The sequence below is a fragment of the Crinia signifera genome, chromosome 2, assembly GCF_055691185.1.
Source record: "Crinia signifera chromosome 2, ASM5569118v1, whole genome shotgun sequence".
NCBI classification, from domain to species: domain Eukaryota; kingdom Metazoa; phylum Chordata; class Amphibia; order Anura; family Myobatrachidae; genus Crinia; species Crinia signifera.
This window is the reverse complement of record NC_139218.1, coordinates 237249077-237267915: the sequence shown is the minus strand read 5'-3', so window position 1 is coordinate 237267915 and position 18839 is coordinate 237249077. Positions and strand designations below refer to the sequence as shown.

Genomic DNA, 18839 nt, shown 5'->3' with positions numbered 1-18839 from the left:
ATGAGGAATGTATGTTATTTTGTAATTAAAATGCAGTGACTTTTAGGGAGCTCATGGGACACTCTCACTTTGAAAGTCATATGCAAATAGTTTTTGCTGACCAAGCTGTGCGGCTGTATGTAAAAACGAGAAACAGGTGTAAAAACAGTTTTGTTGGGTTTCAGAATTCGGAGTCAAACTGGTTTTAATGAAATCAAGAATGCAATTGACATTCAAGTTTTATTTAAACTTGTGAAAGAGACAATTACAGGTGTGTGTGTGTGTGTGTGTGTGTGTGTGTGTGTGTATATATATTTCCCAACCCTGAGAATTTGCTTTTATACATACAATTGGTATTTTTTTATTTGTGAGATGATGGCAACATAGCGACCATGCAGTGGGTGGAGTCAGTAACTGGCGGTTACTGATGGTAAGAGGGAATTTCCTATTGGCCAGGTCCCATGATACCCAAATCCAGTCTTTGATCACTTGGCGAGGGCCCATCCGGTCAAAAGTCTCAATCAAATTGGTTCTATAATTATTTTTTTTTGAGAAAATAAAAACAAACTTCTGCTTGATATATGATCCTGCACAAATGTGATAAAATACTATGCTATTAAATTAAACCAATTTGGCCACAAGGGAGGCTCCATAAGTAAAGGCATGTCCTCATTCTGAGTGTTGCTGTATCACATTGTGTTTGGAGGAAAAAAATCAGTGTGATGATAGTAGAGTGCTTCTTAATTGGCCAACTGCTTTAAACGCGTGCAAATGTCTGTGCTTGTGGGCCAGCAATCTAGAGCACCGAATTTAAAGAGGAACTCTCTGATCGAGCAGGGACAGACAGAAAAGCAGCACAGTGTGAGTGAGGGAGAAGGGGAGTTAATGATAGGATGACAAGCTAGTAAGGAAGCCTTAATGATGCATAATGGAGTTGGTCATTGATTTAGGAATTAGCGATTGAGGACTGGGGTTAATGATGTAAGAAGAGTAATTATTGATGTATTAATGGATTCCTGAGGATGATCATGCTTTGTTGGCTTGTGGGAGGAGGTGTTGATTTATGGTGATATGGACCTGTGTGTTTGTGGGAGGATTGGGGAGGCACTGATAAGGTCTGATCAGTGAAGGTGCCCACACACTAGAAAGATTTTTTTTGGTGATCGGCCGATTTTTACCGCAAAATCGTTCAATCATGATTGGATGCGCGCTCCCGCAGATCTTTTACTAAATCTTCTGATCTTACATGCTGCATGAAAGATCAGAAGATTCCGTTAAAGATCCATAGGAAAGCACATCGGATCTAAAGATAAATCTTTGGTAAAGATGGGCTCTTGCGTGAAATCTTTTGTCCAGGAAAGACAAAAGATTTAAAGGCTAATATATGCGTGCATCTTAAGATCGCAGATCTTTCTAGTGTGTGGGCACCTTTAAAAGGAGACATGGAGAATAAATTAGAGGTGGATACAGGAGTGTGACGCAGAAGAGGAAAGAAGGGTTTTGCTATGGATTTAAGGGTGTTTTCACATTTGTAAAGGCCCCCATACACTACTGCAAGGTATTACATGTGATACCCAGCCAACTACCTGCCTGGCTCCCGGCTGGCTGGATTGCAGACAATACACCATATGCGCTCCATTTGATTACTACAGCAGCCATGGCAATCTCCAGATCTGATGCGCACGGGACTACACATCTGATCCGGAGATAAAACTCATACTATTGGCCCGATGGGTCAAAATCGTGTGGAAAAATGGGCATATTGTATAAATGTATGGGCATCTAAATTTAATTGTCTGTATAAAAAAATGGAAGTCCTTAATTTTCCAACCTTGTTTTGTTTCTTCTGAAAATTTTTAAAACCTACCCAGAAAAACACAAACCTCTTTTTGCTTTTGATACTTGCCATGTCTATTGTAAACACATATTGGTGTAAAGTAATGACTCAAGTATTATTTTCATTGATTTTGTTATTGTAATGTTCTTTTGCACAACCTGTATTCTCCAATGATACCCTGTACCGGACTATTCAGGATTACTCCATTTTTTTTCTTCTTCTTTTTAATCCTAGATATCCCAAAGGATATTTTGTCCAACATATAGATTTTGATTTCTTTAATTATGCTGGCATTCATCGTCCTGTGGTCCTGTATACAACACCGTCTGTTTACGTTGATGACATTACAATCCATACAGACATCCAGCAAAATGCAGGTGAGTCAAATTGCAAGAAAAATTGGAGTAAGGAACAATATTGTGCTTTAACTCCTAGCAACCAGTCAGAGGTTATGGGTTATAGCAGACTTCATTTAACATACACTGGGCCAGATGTACTAAGGTTGAAAAGTGATAAAATGGAGAGTAATAAACCACCAGCCAGTCAGCTCCTAACTGCCATGTTATAATCAGTGTTTGAAAAATGATACTGTAGGTAGGAGCTGATTGGTTATCACGCTCTATTTGATCACTTTTCAAGGTATAGTACATCTCGCCCACTATCTTCTTAAACCAGAATGAGACTCTTTAATGTGAAACGGTCTCTTGTTGAACCAATTTCTTAAAGTGTCATTGAGTTTAACACCCCCTTAAAATGCCCATACACGTGTCCGATTCGGGCCTGATTTTACCCAATTCCATCGATTGAAGTCAGAGGTCGGACAAGCTGCACATAAGATAAAACCGCGAAGCGTGGCGAGGGGATGCGGATTACATGTGAAGTAATCCGCTTCCCTTCGCTGCGCTCGCCACGCTTCGGGCTCGGTAGCTCGCTGCGCTCGCCACACTATATGAAATCAACTCCACGCCGATGTGGATAGTGGGGGTATGAAAAGGTCAGAGGACGCGTACCGCCGCCCCTCGCGAGCTCGCTGTACGCACCACGCTTCGGGTTGGCATTAATAGTGGCGGTGGCGTTAACAATGGGGGTGCATATAACATAATAATCACCCATCAGGGTGCATGTACAATTAAATCATCGTTTTGATCGCATGCGATCTGGTAACATGCAATGCGATCAAAACGTAGGCGCCGTGCTAGGAAACAAGTACCGATAAATCTTATGTGCAGCCATCAAGGGGGGGGTGGGGGGGGGGGTTGTAGTATTCGCAGGGCGGTGTCACAGGGACTCGGTAAGCTGTGAGCTTGGCTGCTTACTGAGCCAATCAGAATGACCCCCCTAATGTACCCTGATTAGGCTTACCTTTAGTTCAGGGAAGTTATTTATTGCACACAAACAGTTTCGCCTGATGCGCTCTTTGCTGATGAGGTTGAAAAATGTGGCCAATAATTGCATTTATGCATGTTTTTCAACTGATTTCTAGAGCAGACAAATAAATAGCACACCAAATAAAAAAATAAATAAAAAAAATGGCATAACGCTACATGATTTGTCTGTCTTGGTTGTGTAAATTACTGTTGTGTTGTGATATTGTCATGTGTGCATGGCCCTATAATGACTGTAATAACTTCAGAATCATTATTGGGTATGTTGGCATATGAGATAGAAAGATGGCCTCTATTAGCCTGCATATGTAAGGACCTTCAGAACTCCATAAACACCAGATGTGATTGGTCCTTCTACTACATATGACCAGATCCCATCCAGCTTAAGTTCTTGGGCCAAGCGACAGCAGTCACCAACTGAGAAGACCTGGTCAGCTGATATATCAATTTGAATATCGCTGCCAGTGACTTATGATTGTTTCAGCATGTGAAGCTAATCCAACATGGTACTGTTCCACTGGTTTTGCTGTGTAAATGATTGCCGCTTTAAATAAACTGGAGATTTCTTACCAAATCTCTCACTTTTTGAATCTCTCATCCTATCAAATTCCCCCCCTGTTTATGGGCACAGTGTCGCTATGCTTGGCACATTATTCTATTCTAACTCTATGTCCGCTTGTAAAGTATGATCCGAGTGGACCTGCACCAAAACATTCTGAAAAACTCCTGTTGACCATGTGTCCTGCCAATCACCTGCTGGCGTCTAACAGCGCTACTGCCGCTCTAGCAGCTGCTGGCTATCTTTAGCTGTCTAACTCAGGGGGGTCGACTAGGGATGGTTGGCGATAACATGGTTGATCTAAACCCAGTCGATACAGGAACATAAGCCATGCTGTTACCAAATACCACTGGTGATATGCTCATTCCGATATGAAATGGGCTTTAGTGCTACACCAAGTTTACATGCACTCTGGCAGAGTGAGAAAAGCTCAAAGATGGTAATGTGTATAATTTGTAAATATTACTTTGGGTATGCAAGATATAATGTGGATAAAATAGAAAAAAAACTGTTGAGGTTTTTTTTTTTTGGGGGGGGGGGGGGGGACGGACATTTGAATTATTTATTGGTTATGCCAGTTTGTACAATCATATACCCTTAGTAGACCAATAAATTGACCTGGATATGTGCTTGTCGTCCCCCCCTCCCCCCAAAAGGCTTGGTGGACTATGAAGTGGCAGTTGTTGGTTCGGATTACTATTCAGTTAATGTAACCTTGCGTGACCAAGATGGACAAGAGGTAGCCACTGGTCGAGGAGCTGTAGGACAGCTCAAAGTTGTCAACGCACATCTATGGTGGCCTTATCTGATGAATGTAAATCCTGGATATCTGTACTCTTTTGAGGTAAACTAGCAATTTCTTTTGTTGGCTTAGTCAGTTTGGATCAATAGAAATAATGTAAATTCATGGTCATGTGAACTGATGAAATCCTATGTGATACTTCTGGAGTTTTTGCTCTACTTAGTACATCTCGACCAGGGTCCCAGAGAAAAAGGTTTGAGAACCCTTGCTCTACTTTGTCAGGACCAACGCATTTGAAGGCCCTGGGGCTGAGCAGTACATGGGATTTGAGAGCGGGTTAGTTATTTCTAGTGCCATGTGAGTGTGTATACCACATCAAAAGCTAAATAAAAGTATTTATTTGTAAAGAGTACTTTTTGAGACCTACCTCTCCATTAATTTGTTTAGCTTAATTAAATAATGACAAGTACATTTTTTCTACTAAAATGTGCATTTTAGTAATTTTGGGTAAAACGGTGCCCATACAATACTACAATGTATCTTAGCAGTGTATGGGCCATCCAACCCCGCCTGTGCTCCTTTCATATGCGATGTATCGCATGTGAACCCGCTTCCCACGGTATCACATGCAGAGGAGGGGGGCCGAGTCAGAGGTCGGACAGAAAGCAGGTCCGACCTCTAGCATAGGTTTGGTGCGCACGGCACCATGCATCGGAACCAACGGGGACATCAAACACATACGATTTGGGGTGATTTCTCACACTGATCCTTTGGGATCCAGTGAATTCGGCCCAAATCGTACTAGTGTATGGCACATTTACGGTGAACTGGTACCAATTCTCACTTCTTAAAAATTATAAGGTTTACAGTAATCTGGTAAAGATCTATTTTGAAAGCAGCAGATAAAATACGATTATTGAGTTTTTATTTTTTTGTCTTCTACCATAGTTAAATCATGTAATTTGTTGTACTTGGGGCCTGATTCAGAGTTGATTGCTGTTTGCAATCCGTTTAATTACTGAATACAGTAAGTTTGAATCAAGACTGTTTGATTCGGTCTGAGTGGTGGCTATCTACACGCAGTCATCTGCAACTTTTACAGATGAGTGATCAGATCTGAATAAGGCCCTTAATATGATGGGATAAGCTAATGAAACACTTGCTCCGCATACATGCTTTACACCTGAAAAGCATGATCACGGTGTTACTGTAGGTAATATTTTTTGGTTTATTTTCCATACTAAAACAAAGGGAACTTGCAAAAGAAACTGCTATGACCGACAGTGGTCTTTTCTGTCTTCCTTGCAAAAGTGATGCATAATACTGTATGTGCACCCAATGCAAATGAGCTTATTAACATTTTCTGTGCCAATGCTGCACAGGAACTGCTCAGTGGAGTATCAGGGGTACGTTTAGGAAGGCACTGTGCCTCCCTGTATTACACAGCATTTTACTGACATCAGTCCGAAAACCAACAGAGTTTATACTCTATATACGATTCCACATATGCACACTAGTATTAGATTCATTGTCTTAAGACATAAACTATTTGTATGTTTTTTTATTTTTATTTGTGGGGTGGTAGGATTATCCCAATCCACAAAATGGGGTCAATTTAATTAACTTGCAACTGCATGGTGTATAAAGGTATTAATTTCCCCTCACAGCCCAATTTTGCCCCAGATTATTGTACACAGCTGTTTCAAGCTTAACTTTCTTAAAACCGTTGATGATTTGCAGGTGAAGGTGACGGCTGCTAACTCACTGGATGTTTACACTTTACCTGTTGGAATAAGAACAGTCCAAGTTACAGGACAACAATTCCTGATCAATGGAAAGCCTTTCTACTTCCATGGCGTCAACAAACATGAAGACTATGATGTAAGTGAAATGGGCCAGCATGCGATATGGGCGGTCCAATTTTTAATTCCATTTTTAGCAGGGTTTGCTGTGATTTTCATTTACATTTCTTTTGGTGTGTACACACTTGTACAATCATGACTATATTACAATTTAGGCTATCTGCATACAATCTATACAATTTAGACTACAATCTATACAATTTAGACTACAATCTATACAATTTAGACTATCTGCATACAATTTAGACTATATAGTGCAGATCTGCACTATATAGTCTATGCAGCCAAGACTCTCTGGCTCCGATACGGGAGCGTGCATCGGGATCGCAAGGGTTAAAACCTGTGCGATCTGCATGCGATCCAGATGAGATTTGGACTATATAGTCCAAATCTCATGCACATTGTACAAGTGTGTACACACCATTTTTTGGCTTTTACATTTTTTTGGGTTTGTTTTGAAATTCTATATTTATTAAAGGTACTATAGCAAAACAAACCAGCTTTCTCTTGAATAGTAAATGTCCATTTAATTCCATAAAATGTATTGATTGTGTCCAATAGACACAATCCCTTGCTTTGAGCTGGATGCACTAAACCACGCCGATGCAGTCAAAGTAATAATATAAGAATACATATGTGAATAGTACCTCAAAGGACAGCTCTTCAGTGGTACTTTGCAATGCTTGTCTGTAAAACAGGGTTTTTACCACATTTCTTTTAGCTGATCGCACGCTTAGCATTTTCTATGCTTTGTAGCTTCTGCAAGACCAGCTTTTTAACGCTGGGTATTTATTTATGTGCAGATTTTGTTACACTGTCTGGTATATTTTGACCAAACTGGTTAATAAAATGCACTTTGGTCAATACCTAAGCCACAGAAGTGAGTTGTATTTGCTCTTATATGATGGAATTCCCAACTAGACATTGACCATTTTACAATGTGGGAAGCCAAGTAGCCGATAGCTCTTGCCACTTATTAGTGCTAATTAATGCTTTCATTTAACCCCTTCCCGACATTTGACGTACATTTACGTCATGGCCGGGAGGTACTTCCCGACACATGGCATAAATGTACGTCATGAGTTTAAACTGTCACTGCGTCTCGAGACGCAGTGACAGTGGGACGATGTCTGCTGTCCCTGACAGCAGACATGTCCCTGCATGCCCAGGGGGGGCTGCGATGCCGCCCCCCCTTCGGCGATCGCTGTGATTGGCTGTTCAGTGTGAACAGCCATTCACAGCGTTTTCCTGTGTTACCAGCGAATCAGACGCTCGGTAACACAGGTGTCAATCACCGCCGGGCGTCAGGGGGCATGAGGGGGTCATCGGTGACGATGACACCTCACCCCACCCTCACCCCACCTGCCCCCAAGGCTGTGATTGGTCCGTGGGACCCACGGACCAATCACAGCCAAGGCGCGACATTTAAACTGACGGTGACTGCGCTGCAGACGCCATTCCGGTCTGGAATAGCGTGCAGAACGGTCACCGTGCCTGCCTGCCGTGAATACCGACCTGATCCTTGCTAATACTTACCTGATCCTTGCAAATACCTTACCTGATCACCTACTCACTGCTTGTAGCGTGCTGGATGCTTCCTGGATCTGACTTCTTGTGACTTCCTGCTGCTGCTGCAGTGTGATAGAGAGATAGAGAGAGAGATAGAGAGAGATAGAGAGAGATAGTGACAGAGAGAGCTATATTTTGTGTCTGCTACCCCCCCTTTTTGGGGGTGCAGGGGTTTTCTATATATAAATAACTGTCAGTGCTGCTGCTGCAGTGTCATACAGTGATAGATAGTGATAGATAGTGATAGATAGTGAGAGGTAGAGAGATAGAGAGATTTGTGTCTGCTACCCCCCCTTTTTGGGGGTGCAGGGGTTTTATTTTGCTGCTGCTGCAGTGTCATAGAGTGATAGATAGTGATAGATAGTGAGAGATAGAGAGATAGAGAGAGATAGTGACAGAGAGTGATAGAGAGTGTATATTTTGTGTCTGCTACCCCCCCTTTTTGGGGGTGCAGGTTTTTTTTATACATATAACTGTCAGTGCTGCTGCTGCAGTGTCCTAGAGTGATAGATAGTGAGAGATAGAGAGATAGAGAGAGATAGTGACAGAGAGTGATAGAGAGTGTATATTTTGTGTCTGCTACCCCCCCTTTTGTGCTGATCAGTATATCTGTGCTGATCAGCAACTTTTTGGGGGCGCAGAGGTTTTTTTTTTATATATATACCTGTCAGTTGCTGCCAGTTGCACTGTCAGTTGCACCAAAGGTTGTGCACCTGCTGTCCCTCACTGGTAATCAGTGTCGCATCACTGATCACCTTTTTTTTTTTTTGTGAGTGCTGTGGGGTCTTTTTTTAATTTTTTTTTTTACACACACTGATTTTGTGGGTGTCCTGTGGCCACTGTGCGCCGATCAGTGACGTACATCACTGATCAGCTTTTTCGGCACAGGGTTGATCTATTTTTTTTTTTTTTTTGATCAGATTCCTGTTGCCTTTGAGCGCTGTTCAGTGACAGACGTTACTGACCAACATCTGTGCTCAATTTTTGGCGCAGGACCTTTTTTTTTTTTTTTAACCCCTTCAATTTTTTATTTTTAACCCCTTCATTTTTTTTTTTTTTTTTATTGGTATAAAGTATTTTTTTTTTCTGCACTACATACACACTACACACTACATACCCCCCGGGTTGAAATAAAGTTTGTACCCCCCCCTACACTATACACGTGTTGAAACATTTCACTACCAGTAACACAAAAATAAAAATGGCATCCCAAATGTCCTCCCAAATGTCCTCCCAAATGTCCTCCCAAATGTCCTCCCAGTCATCCAGGAGAATGTATTCAGTGGAGGAGGCATATGCCATGCTAGCCTCTGACTCTGACACAGCCAGTGATGCAAGCGGGGAATTTGAAGGATTTGCCTTAAGCTCCTCTTCCTCCTCTGGTGATGAGGGACCCCCTCAAAGACGCCCCCGTAGATCAGCTGAGATTCCCCCCCCAATAATTGATCTAGTATGGACCCCACCACCAGACAATTTTGAGCCCCAGGTTCCTGAGTTTTTGGCCATGCCAGGAATCCAATTTGATTCCACAGGTCTCAGAGAAATTGACTTTTTCAAATTATTTTTCTCTGATGATTTTATAAATTTAATGGTGGACCAAACTAATTTATATGCCCAGCAGTTTATTGCTCAAAACCCCACGTCATCATTTGCTAGGTGGACCCCTGTAGATGCAGTAGAGATGATGGCGTTTTGGGGTCTGGTGTTTCATATGGGCATAGTAAAAAAGCCAGAAATTAGGCAATATTGGAGTACAGATGTTCTGTACAGTACTCCATTTTACCGTATGGCCATGCCCCGGACTCGATTTGAGACAATTCTTAAATTTATACATTACACCGATAATGCACAGTGCCCACCCAGAGATGATCCCACCTTTGACCGGCTATTCAAAGTCAGGCCGGTCATTGATCATTTCAGTGCCAAATTTGAAGAGGTGTACATCCCTGAAAAATGTATTTGTATCGACGAGTCCCTTATACATTTTAAAGGAAGGGTTAAATTCCGCCAGTACCTTCCCAGTAAGAGGGCAAGGTATGGCATAAAAATGTATAAACTGTGTGAAAGCACCTCAGGGTACACCCACAGGTTTAGGGTTTATGAAGGGAAGGATTCAAGAATTCAACCGCCAGAATGCCCCCCCTCCCTCGTAGGTGTTAGTGGGAAAATTGTCTGGGATTTAGTGCACCCCTTCCTGGATAAAGGTTATCACCTCTATGTGGATAACTTTTACACTAGCATCCCCCTGTTTAAGGCCCTTGGTTCAAGAGGTACAGCAGCTTGCGGTACTGTGCGCAAGAACCAAAGAGGCCTCCCAAAAACGCACATTGCCCAAGTAATGAGAAGGGGTGAAAGCAGGGGAATATGCAACGAAAATATGTTGTTGGTCAAATATAAGGACAAGAGGGATGTCCTTATACTGACAACAATTCACGGAGACAGTACCACCTCCGTCCCTGTACGAGGTACCAGTACCCACACCTCCAAACCTAATTGTATCCTGGATTACAATAGGTACATGGGCGGAGTGGATCTTTCAGATCAGGTACTGAAGCCGTACAGTGCCCTGCGGAAAACAAAAATCTGGTACAAGAAGGTGGCCGTGTATATCATCCAGATGGCACTGTATAACGCTTACGTGCTATTCCGTTCTACCGGCCAGAGGGGGACATTTATGCACTTTCAAGAGGAAGTCATAAAGGGCCTAATATTTGGGAACCAGCAGGCAGAGGGCCCCAGTACTTCTAGTACTGGCCCCCGTATTGTACCAGGGCAGCATTTTCCTGATGAAATCCCCTCCACTGGAAAAAAGGGCAGGACACAAAAAAGGTGCAAAGTTTGCTATAAAAAGGGAATAAGAAAGCAAACTATTTTCCAGTGTGACACTTGCCCCGACAAACCCGGCCTATGTATAAAGGAGTGTTTTAAATTATACCACACATCTATGGAATATTAGGTTCATAATTTCACCGTGCTTCGGGGGTCTTGCTAATGCCACATAGCACCCACCATTCATTCCACCAGAATCTGAGCCGCAAAATCCAAAAATCACTCCTTCCCTTCTGAGTCCTGCCATGCACCCAACTGGTATTTTTTGGTCACATGTGAGGCATTGCCGTACTTGGGAGAAATTGGGGCACAGATTTTGGGGTGCTTTTTCTCCTTCATTCCTTGTGAAATTGAAAAATTTTGAGCCAGAACTGCATTTTTGTGTAAAAAAATGTAATTTTTCATGTTCACTGCCCACTTGTATCAAAATTGGTGAAACCCCTGGGGGTTTGAAATGTACACTATACCCCTAGATGAATTCCCTGAGGGGTGTAGTTTGCAAAATGGGGTCACTTGTGGGGGGGTTCCACTGTATTGGTGCTTTGGGGGTCTTGCTAATGCGACATAGCACCCACCATCATTCCACCAGAATTTGTGCTGCAAAATCCAAATATCACTCCTTCCCTTCTGAGTCCTGCCACTTTTTGGTCACACATGAGGCATTGGCGTACTCGGGAGAAATTGGGGCACAGATTTTGGGGTGCTTTGTCTCCTTCATTCCTTCTGAAAATGAAAAATTTTGAGCCAGAACTGCATTTTTGTGTAAAAAAATGTAATTTTTCATTTTCACTGCCCACTTGTATCAAAATTGGTGAAACCCCTGGGGGTTTGAAATGTACACTATACCCCTAGATGAATTCCCTGAGGGGTGTACTTCGCAAAATGGGGTGACTTGTGGGGGGGTTCCACTGTATTGGTGCAACATAGCACCCACCATTCATTCCACCAGAATCTGAGCTGCAAAATCCAAAAAATCACTCCTTCCGTTCTGAGTCCTGCCATGCACCCAACTGGTATTTTTTGGTCACATGTCAGGCATTGCCGTACTCGGGAGAAATTGGGGCACAGATATTTGGGTGCTTTTTCTCCTTCATACCTTCTGAAAATGAAAAATTTTGAGCCAGAACTGCATTTTTGTGTAAAAAAATGTAATTTTTCATGTTCACTGCCCACTTGTATCAAAATTGGTGAAACCCCTGGGGGTTTGAAATGTACACTATACCCCTAGATGAATTCCCTGAGGGGTGTAGTTTGCAAAATGGGGTGACTTGTGGGGGGGTTCCACTGTATTGGTGCTTGGGGGGTCTTGCTAATGCGACATAGCACCCACCAAAATTCCACCAGAATCTGAGCTGCAAAATCCAAAAAATCACTCCTTCCCTTCTGAGTCCTGCCATGCACCCAACTGGTATTTTTTGGTCACATGTGAGGCATTGCCGTACTCGGGAGAAATTGGGGCACAGATTTTGGGGTGCTTTTTCTCCTTCATACCTTCTGAAAATGAAAAATTTTGAGCCAGAACTGCATTTTTGTGTAAAAAAATGTAATTTTTCATGTTCACTGCCCACTTGTATCAAAATTGGTGAAACCCCTGGGGGTTTGAAATGTACACTATACCCCTAGATGAATTCCCTGAGGGGTGTAGTTTGCAAAATGGGGTGACTTGTGGGGGGGTTCCACTGTATTGGTGCTTGGGGGGTCTTGCTAATGCGACATAGCACCCACCAAAATTCCACCAGAATCTGAGCTGCAAAATCCAAAAATCACTCCTTCCCTTCTGAGTCCTGCCATGCACCCAACTGGTATTTTTTGGTCACATGTGAGGCATTGCCGTACTCGGGAGAAATTGGGGCACAGATTTTGGGGTGCTTTTTCTCCTTCATACCTTCTGAAAATGAAAAATTTTGAGCCAGAACTGCATTTTTGTGTAAAAAAATGTAATTTTTCATGTTCACTGCCCACTTGTATCAAAATTGGTGAAACCCCTGGGGGTTTGAAATGTACAATATAACCCTAGATGAATTCCCTGAGGGGTGTAGTTTGCAAAATGGGGTGACTTGTGGGGGGGTTCCACTGTATTGGTGCTTGGGGGGTCTTGCTAATGCGACATAGCACCCACCAAAATTCCACCAGAATCTGAGCTGCAAAATCCAAAAATCACTCCTTCCCTTCTGAGTCCTGCCATGCACCCAACTGGTATTTTTTGGTCACATGTGAGGCATTGCCGTACTCGGGAGAAATTGGGGCACAGATTTTGGGGTGCTTTTTCTCCTTCATACCTTCTGAAAATTAAAAATTTTGAGCCAGAACTGCATTTTTGTGTAAAAAAATGTAATTTTTCATGTTCACTGCCCACTTGTATCAAAATTGGTGAAACCCCTGGGGGTTTGAAATGTACACTATACCCCTAGATGAATTCCCTGAGGGGTGTAGTTTGCAAAATGGGGTGACTTGTGGGGGGGTTCCACTGTATTGGTGCTTGGGGGGTCTTGCTAATGCGACATAGCACCCACCAAAATTCCACCAGAATCTGAGCTGCAAAATCCAAAAAATCACTCCTTCCGTTCTGAGTCCTGCCATGCACCCAACTGGTATTTTTTGGTCACATGTGAGGCATTGCCGTACTCGGGAGAAATTGGGGCACAGATTTTGGGGTGCTTTTTCTCCTTCATACCTTCTGAAAATGAAAAATTTTGAGCCAGAACTGCATTTTTGTGTAAAAAAATTTAATTTTTCATGTTCACTGCCCACTTGTATCAAAATTGGTGAAACCCCTGGGGGTTTGAAATGTACACTATACCCCTAGATGAATTCCCTGAGGGGTGTACTTTGCAAAATGGGGTGACTTGTGGGGGGGTTCCACTGTATTGGTGCAACATAGCACCCACCATTCATTCCACCAAAATCTGTGCTGCAAAATCCAAAAATCACTCCTTCCCTTCTGAGTCCTGCCATGCACCCAACTGGTATTTTTTGGTCACATGTGAGGCATTGCCGTACTCGGGAGAAATTGGGGCACAGATTTTGGGGTGCTTTTTCTCCTTCATACCTTCTGAAAATGAAAAATTTTGAGCCAGAACTGCATTTTTGTGTAAAAAAATGTAATTTTTCATTTTCACTGCCCACTTGTATCAAAATTGGTGAAACCCCTGGGGGTTTGAAATGTACACTATACCCCTAGATGAATTCCCTGAGGGGTGTAGTTTGCAAAATGGGGTGACTTGTGGGGGGGTTCCACTGTATTGGTGCTTGGGGGGTCTTGCTAATGCGACATAGCACCCACCAAAATTCCACCAGAATCTGAGCTGCAAAATCCAAAAATCACTCCTTCCCTTCTGAGTCCTGCCATGCACCCAACTGGTATTTTTTGGTCACATGTGAGGCATTGCCGTACTCGGGAGAAATTGGGGCACAGATTTTGGGGTGCTTTGTCTCCTTTATTCCTTCTGAAAATGAAAAATTTTGAGCCAGAACTGCATTTTTGTGTCAAAAATTTAATTTTTCATTTTCACTGCCCAGTTGTACCACAATTGGTGAAACCCCTGGGGGTTTGAAATGTACACTATACCCCTAGATGAATTCCCTGAGGGGTGTAGTTTGCAAAATGGGGTCACTTGTGGGGGGGTTCCTAAATTTTAGCATCTTATGGTGCCTAGAACCTACATGGTGCCTAAAAAATAATCTCATAAAAAGGAGTCTCCAAAATCAAGTAGGTGCTCCTTCTATTATGAAGCCTGTGGTTTGGTCAACGTGCACACTAGGGCCACATATAGGATATTTATGAAAACAAAAGAATTGGGGGAATCAATTTTTAGTCACATTTCTCTAGTAAAATGTACTGTGTTCCTTAGAAAAATGTATTAAAATTGCAAATCTGCAAAAAAAATGAAATTTTGAAATTTCACCTACACTTTGTTTTAATTCCTGTGAAACACCTAAAGGGTTAACAAACTTCCAAAATGCTGTTTTGAATACTGTGAGGGGTGCAGTTTTTGAAATGGCATCATTTATGGTGGTGTCTCACATACAAGTCCCTCAAAGTCACATCAGAACTGAACTGGTCCCTAAAAAAATCAGTGTTTGAAATTTTCTTGAAAATTTGAGAATTTGCTATTCATATTGTAAGCCTCCTAGTGTCCAAAAAAATTAAAAGGAAGTTGAAATAATGATGGAAATATAAAGTAGACATATGGTCTATGTTAGTTATTAACTATTTTGAGTGGTATGATTATTTGTCTCACAAGCAGAAAATTTAACATTTTGCAAATCGCTAAATTTTCCATTTTTTCACGACATTTTGGTATTTTTCACAAAAAAACACAGACTGTATCGACCCAAATTTACCACTAATTTGAAGTACAATGTGTCACGAAAAAACAATCTCAAAATCACTGGGATAAGTAAAAGCAAAAAAAAGTTATCCCCACTTAAGTGAGACATGTCAGATTTGAAAAAAATGGCTCTGTCAGGAACGCAAAAACTAGCTCTGTCAGGAAGGGGTTAAAAAAGAAAAATAGCTTGGCTCTTTTACTTCTATATTGTTGACTTACCAGATTGAATTAGGGCTACTTCATATGCTCTGGCTCCTGCCGGGCGGCAAAACCCCACATGGCCAGGAAGCCGTGCCGCACACAGCAGTTTACAATGGTGGGATCTGGCTGCAACCGGGCGGCCGGGCCGTGGCCGTTCCATGTGAATGGACACATTTGTGTCCATTATTAACTACGGTGTGCGGCACTGCTTTTCGCCGTGCAGGGTTTCGCCGCCCGGCAGGAGCCGGAGCGTGTGAAATAGCCCTCACTGTACCATAGCTAAAACGGGTGAAAAATGCTCAGCATCTATGCACTCAGCGTTTTTCACCCATCATCGTTACCCATACACGCTGGGCAAAAACACCCGGTGTGTATGGACCTTAAGTGGATTCCTTACAAAGAACCATCATTGTCCAGTATTTGCCCCTGATTACCAGTCAACGATGAAACATTCGAAAGTGTATGTATTTATAAATATATAATTTCTTTTCCAGAGCTGCATGTGTTCACATTTGTGCCTTTATTGTACTTGGCTAATGTTAAAAAGCGTACATCCAGGCTCAGCACACTGCAGGTGGGCATAAGTGACAGAATGAAGGAAGTGTCCATGTGCACACTATTCTCAGCAGTTTCACACAAGTCTGTTGGCTTAGTGCTCACTCTGTTCCCAATAGAAATACTGCTCCTTGCAGTAATCCCATGTCAAATGGAATCCTAGATGATGATGAAGAACACTATGACCCTGATGATCTATGCAGCAATATATTGGTATAACTAAGTATTTTTATGAATTTTTTTATTTTCTTTCTTTTTTACATTCAACAGATTCGAGGCAAAGGTTTAGACTGGTCTTTAATCATGAAGGATTTTAATCTACTGAAGTGGATGGGTGCAAATTCATTTCGGACTAGCCATTACCCTTATGCTGAAGAAATCATGGACTTGTGTGATAAATATGGTATTGTGGTCATTGATGAATGTCCTGGAGTGGGAATAAAAGCAGCGTAAGGAACCCTTCTTTCCTAGAGTTTGTCTGTTATTACTATTAGACTGAGTATACACCTGCCTATTCCTGTACATTAATTATTGTATCATTCTTTTTGTCTCCTCTGTTCTCCAATAGTGAGAGCTTTGGAAATAAATCTCTGCAACATCATTTAGTTGTCATGGAGGAGTTCGTGCGCAGGGATAAAAACAGGCCGTCCGTGGTGATGTGGTCAGTTGCCAATGAGCCAGCCTCACATCTCAAAGTTGCCGGTTACTATTTTAAGTAAGTGGCAGAATATCCTTATTCATTTTCTTCATCGTTCAGGGTAGAAACTCCACCAACATAAAGTGGCCAGTTACATAAGTGACAAGAGTTTCTCTCTTCTTCCAATCTCTGCATCCAGCGCTCTCTAGAGCCACTGAGTAATAAATGTAATGCTATTGTAAAGCACAGTAATGGTTGTATTTGGCTGTGTAATTTTGCTTGCTCAGCATACAAAATGAAAAAGCCAATGCAGCCTTGTGATATATACATTTTAGTCTTGCTTGTAAAACCTCTAGAGAGTACGGACTACCGGTCTGCATCAACTTGAGTTCCAGGTAACGAACTGTAAGCCGAATACTTTTATCAATCATATAGAATATATTTTTCTTGTTATATTGTCCTTTGTCTGCATTCTGTTTGCTCTTCAATCAAATTTATCTCTGCCATATTCTGTGGTTTAGTAGCTAATTTTAGCCAGATGTTGGGCAGCGATGTAACATCCCCATGCATTGTCATATATTTTGTTTTCTGAGTATGTTGGTCATTTTAAGAACCTGTGACCCAGTATTTGGTATATTTTGTTGGCATTCATACATTAGAATGTCGACATGATGATTGTACTTGGCATGTTGACATTGATATCTTCAACATTCATCATATTGGCACTTCAAATGTCAACGTGTTTAGCATGTTGCCATAAGTCCCTAGATTAATGGTCTAGCAGTGACTTGTCTGGTTCGGCGGCTCAAGTGGAGACTTCTGGAACAGAGAGGGATGTCTATCTGCAGATCCTGACAGTAAGTGTGGGTAATGTCTAACACTAACCCTCCACTGCCACAGACTAACCCCAACCCACTGCTTCTAGTCTGTTCATTATTTTGACATTGTAGAAATTTCAACATTCTGCAGATGCCGTTATGTTCAATGTTGATATTTCAACAATTTATACATCATAATTGTCAGTATTGTGGTCTTGACATTATTTCTACATATCCCATTGGGACATGCTTGCCAGCTAGTCCTCCTGTGACAAATACCCCATGACAAGTGTTGTTTTTATTTATTCAACAAAAATAAGTGCTTTCATATCAATACATGATATCTGTTACCTAATCAAGTGCATCACTTCATTATTTGAGGATCATGACCCACTACTAAGGAGGACAATCCTGGGATTTTGGCCCAAAATAGTCTGCATCAATTTGTAAATACACATGTGACTTATTTATGCCCGCTTGGCTCATATGCTGCCCAGCAACCAGGTTGTGCGGTGTAAGGTCTTGCTTCAAAGCCACACAAACCTGCTTGCCCCTTCAGCAGCGGCTGCCCACATTGAAGGCCTGATTCAGACCTAGTTGTAGTTTAGTGAGGAGCTGCTAAACTACAACTCCCAGCACTAGGCTGTAGGGAGGGGGTCCTTCTACGCAGTGTGCCTGCAAAATTTTGTGGGCACATCACTAAACTGTGAGTGCTTTGCTAGATGGGCGAGGAGCCTGCACATTAGTCTGTCCCCTGCCTGCGCTGCCTAGCTGTGAAACCAGATACAGGCTAGCCATGTTCTGGAGAGCAGCATGTGAGTAATCTATAACTGTAAAATCTATTACGGTAATCCGTGATCTGAGATTTTAGTAATCTGAGTATGAAGTTGTTACCTGTTCTCTTATTTGTAAAAGCACAGATTTTCAATACTGTGTATTTATTTCACATTCCTGCACTATATAATTTATTTTATCAGATGCTTATTTTGTGTTTTAACCATTATTTTCCTTCCACAGAACTGTGATTGGCCACACTAAACAGCTGGACCCCACTAGACCAGTAACCTATGTTACCTCCGCTTCGTATGACCAAGACCAAGGTGTAGGTGGAGCTCCTACTTATATTCTATTTCATAAAATGTCTAACAGTATTTTTCAAATAACTAAAATCTGCTTTGGCACCTTGGGGCCCAAAATATATAAATGCTTAGGTCACTATTGAGGAAGATCTTTTACAGATGTGTCCATATACATCTATCCTCCATATATAGTGTGTGTGTATGCATGTAATATTGTATTTAATAGTGTACATTTTTATTTCCAGGCCCCCTATGTGGATGTCCTCTGTGTCAATAGCTACTTCTCCTGGTACCATGATCCTGGTCATCTGGAGGTGATTCAGCTCCAACTTAATAACCAGTTTGACAAATGGCACGAGACATATAATAAGCCGATCATACAGTCTGAATATGGAGCAGATACCATACCTGGCTTCCACAGTGTGAGTATGTGCTACAGATTACTGTAACAAACAC

At 41.9% G+C, this 18839-nt stretch overlaps 1 protein-coding gene across 1 annotated transcript in view; it reads left to right on the top strand.

The window, feature by feature from the left end:
- Positions 1 to 18839, top strand: part of GUSB (glucuronidase beta) — a 42477-nt gene that overhangs the window by 9205 nt on the left and 14433 nt on the right. The window contains exons 4-10 of the mRNA XM_083174058.1: positions 2051 to 2193; positions 4417 to 4604; positions 6243 to 6383; positions 16120 to 16298; positions 16418 to 16564; positions 18322 to 18406; positions 18629 to 18805. Coding sequence (XP_083030184.1) covers positions 2051 to 2193; positions 4417 to 4604; positions 6243 to 6383; positions 16120 to 16298; positions 16418 to 16564; positions 18322 to 18406; positions 18629 to 18805 — 1060 coding nt within the window. The remainder of the gene's footprint in view (positions 1 to 2050; positions 2194 to 4416; positions 4605 to 6242; positions 6384 to 16119; positions 16299 to 16417; positions 16565 to 18321; positions 18407 to 18628; positions 18806 to 18839) is intronic.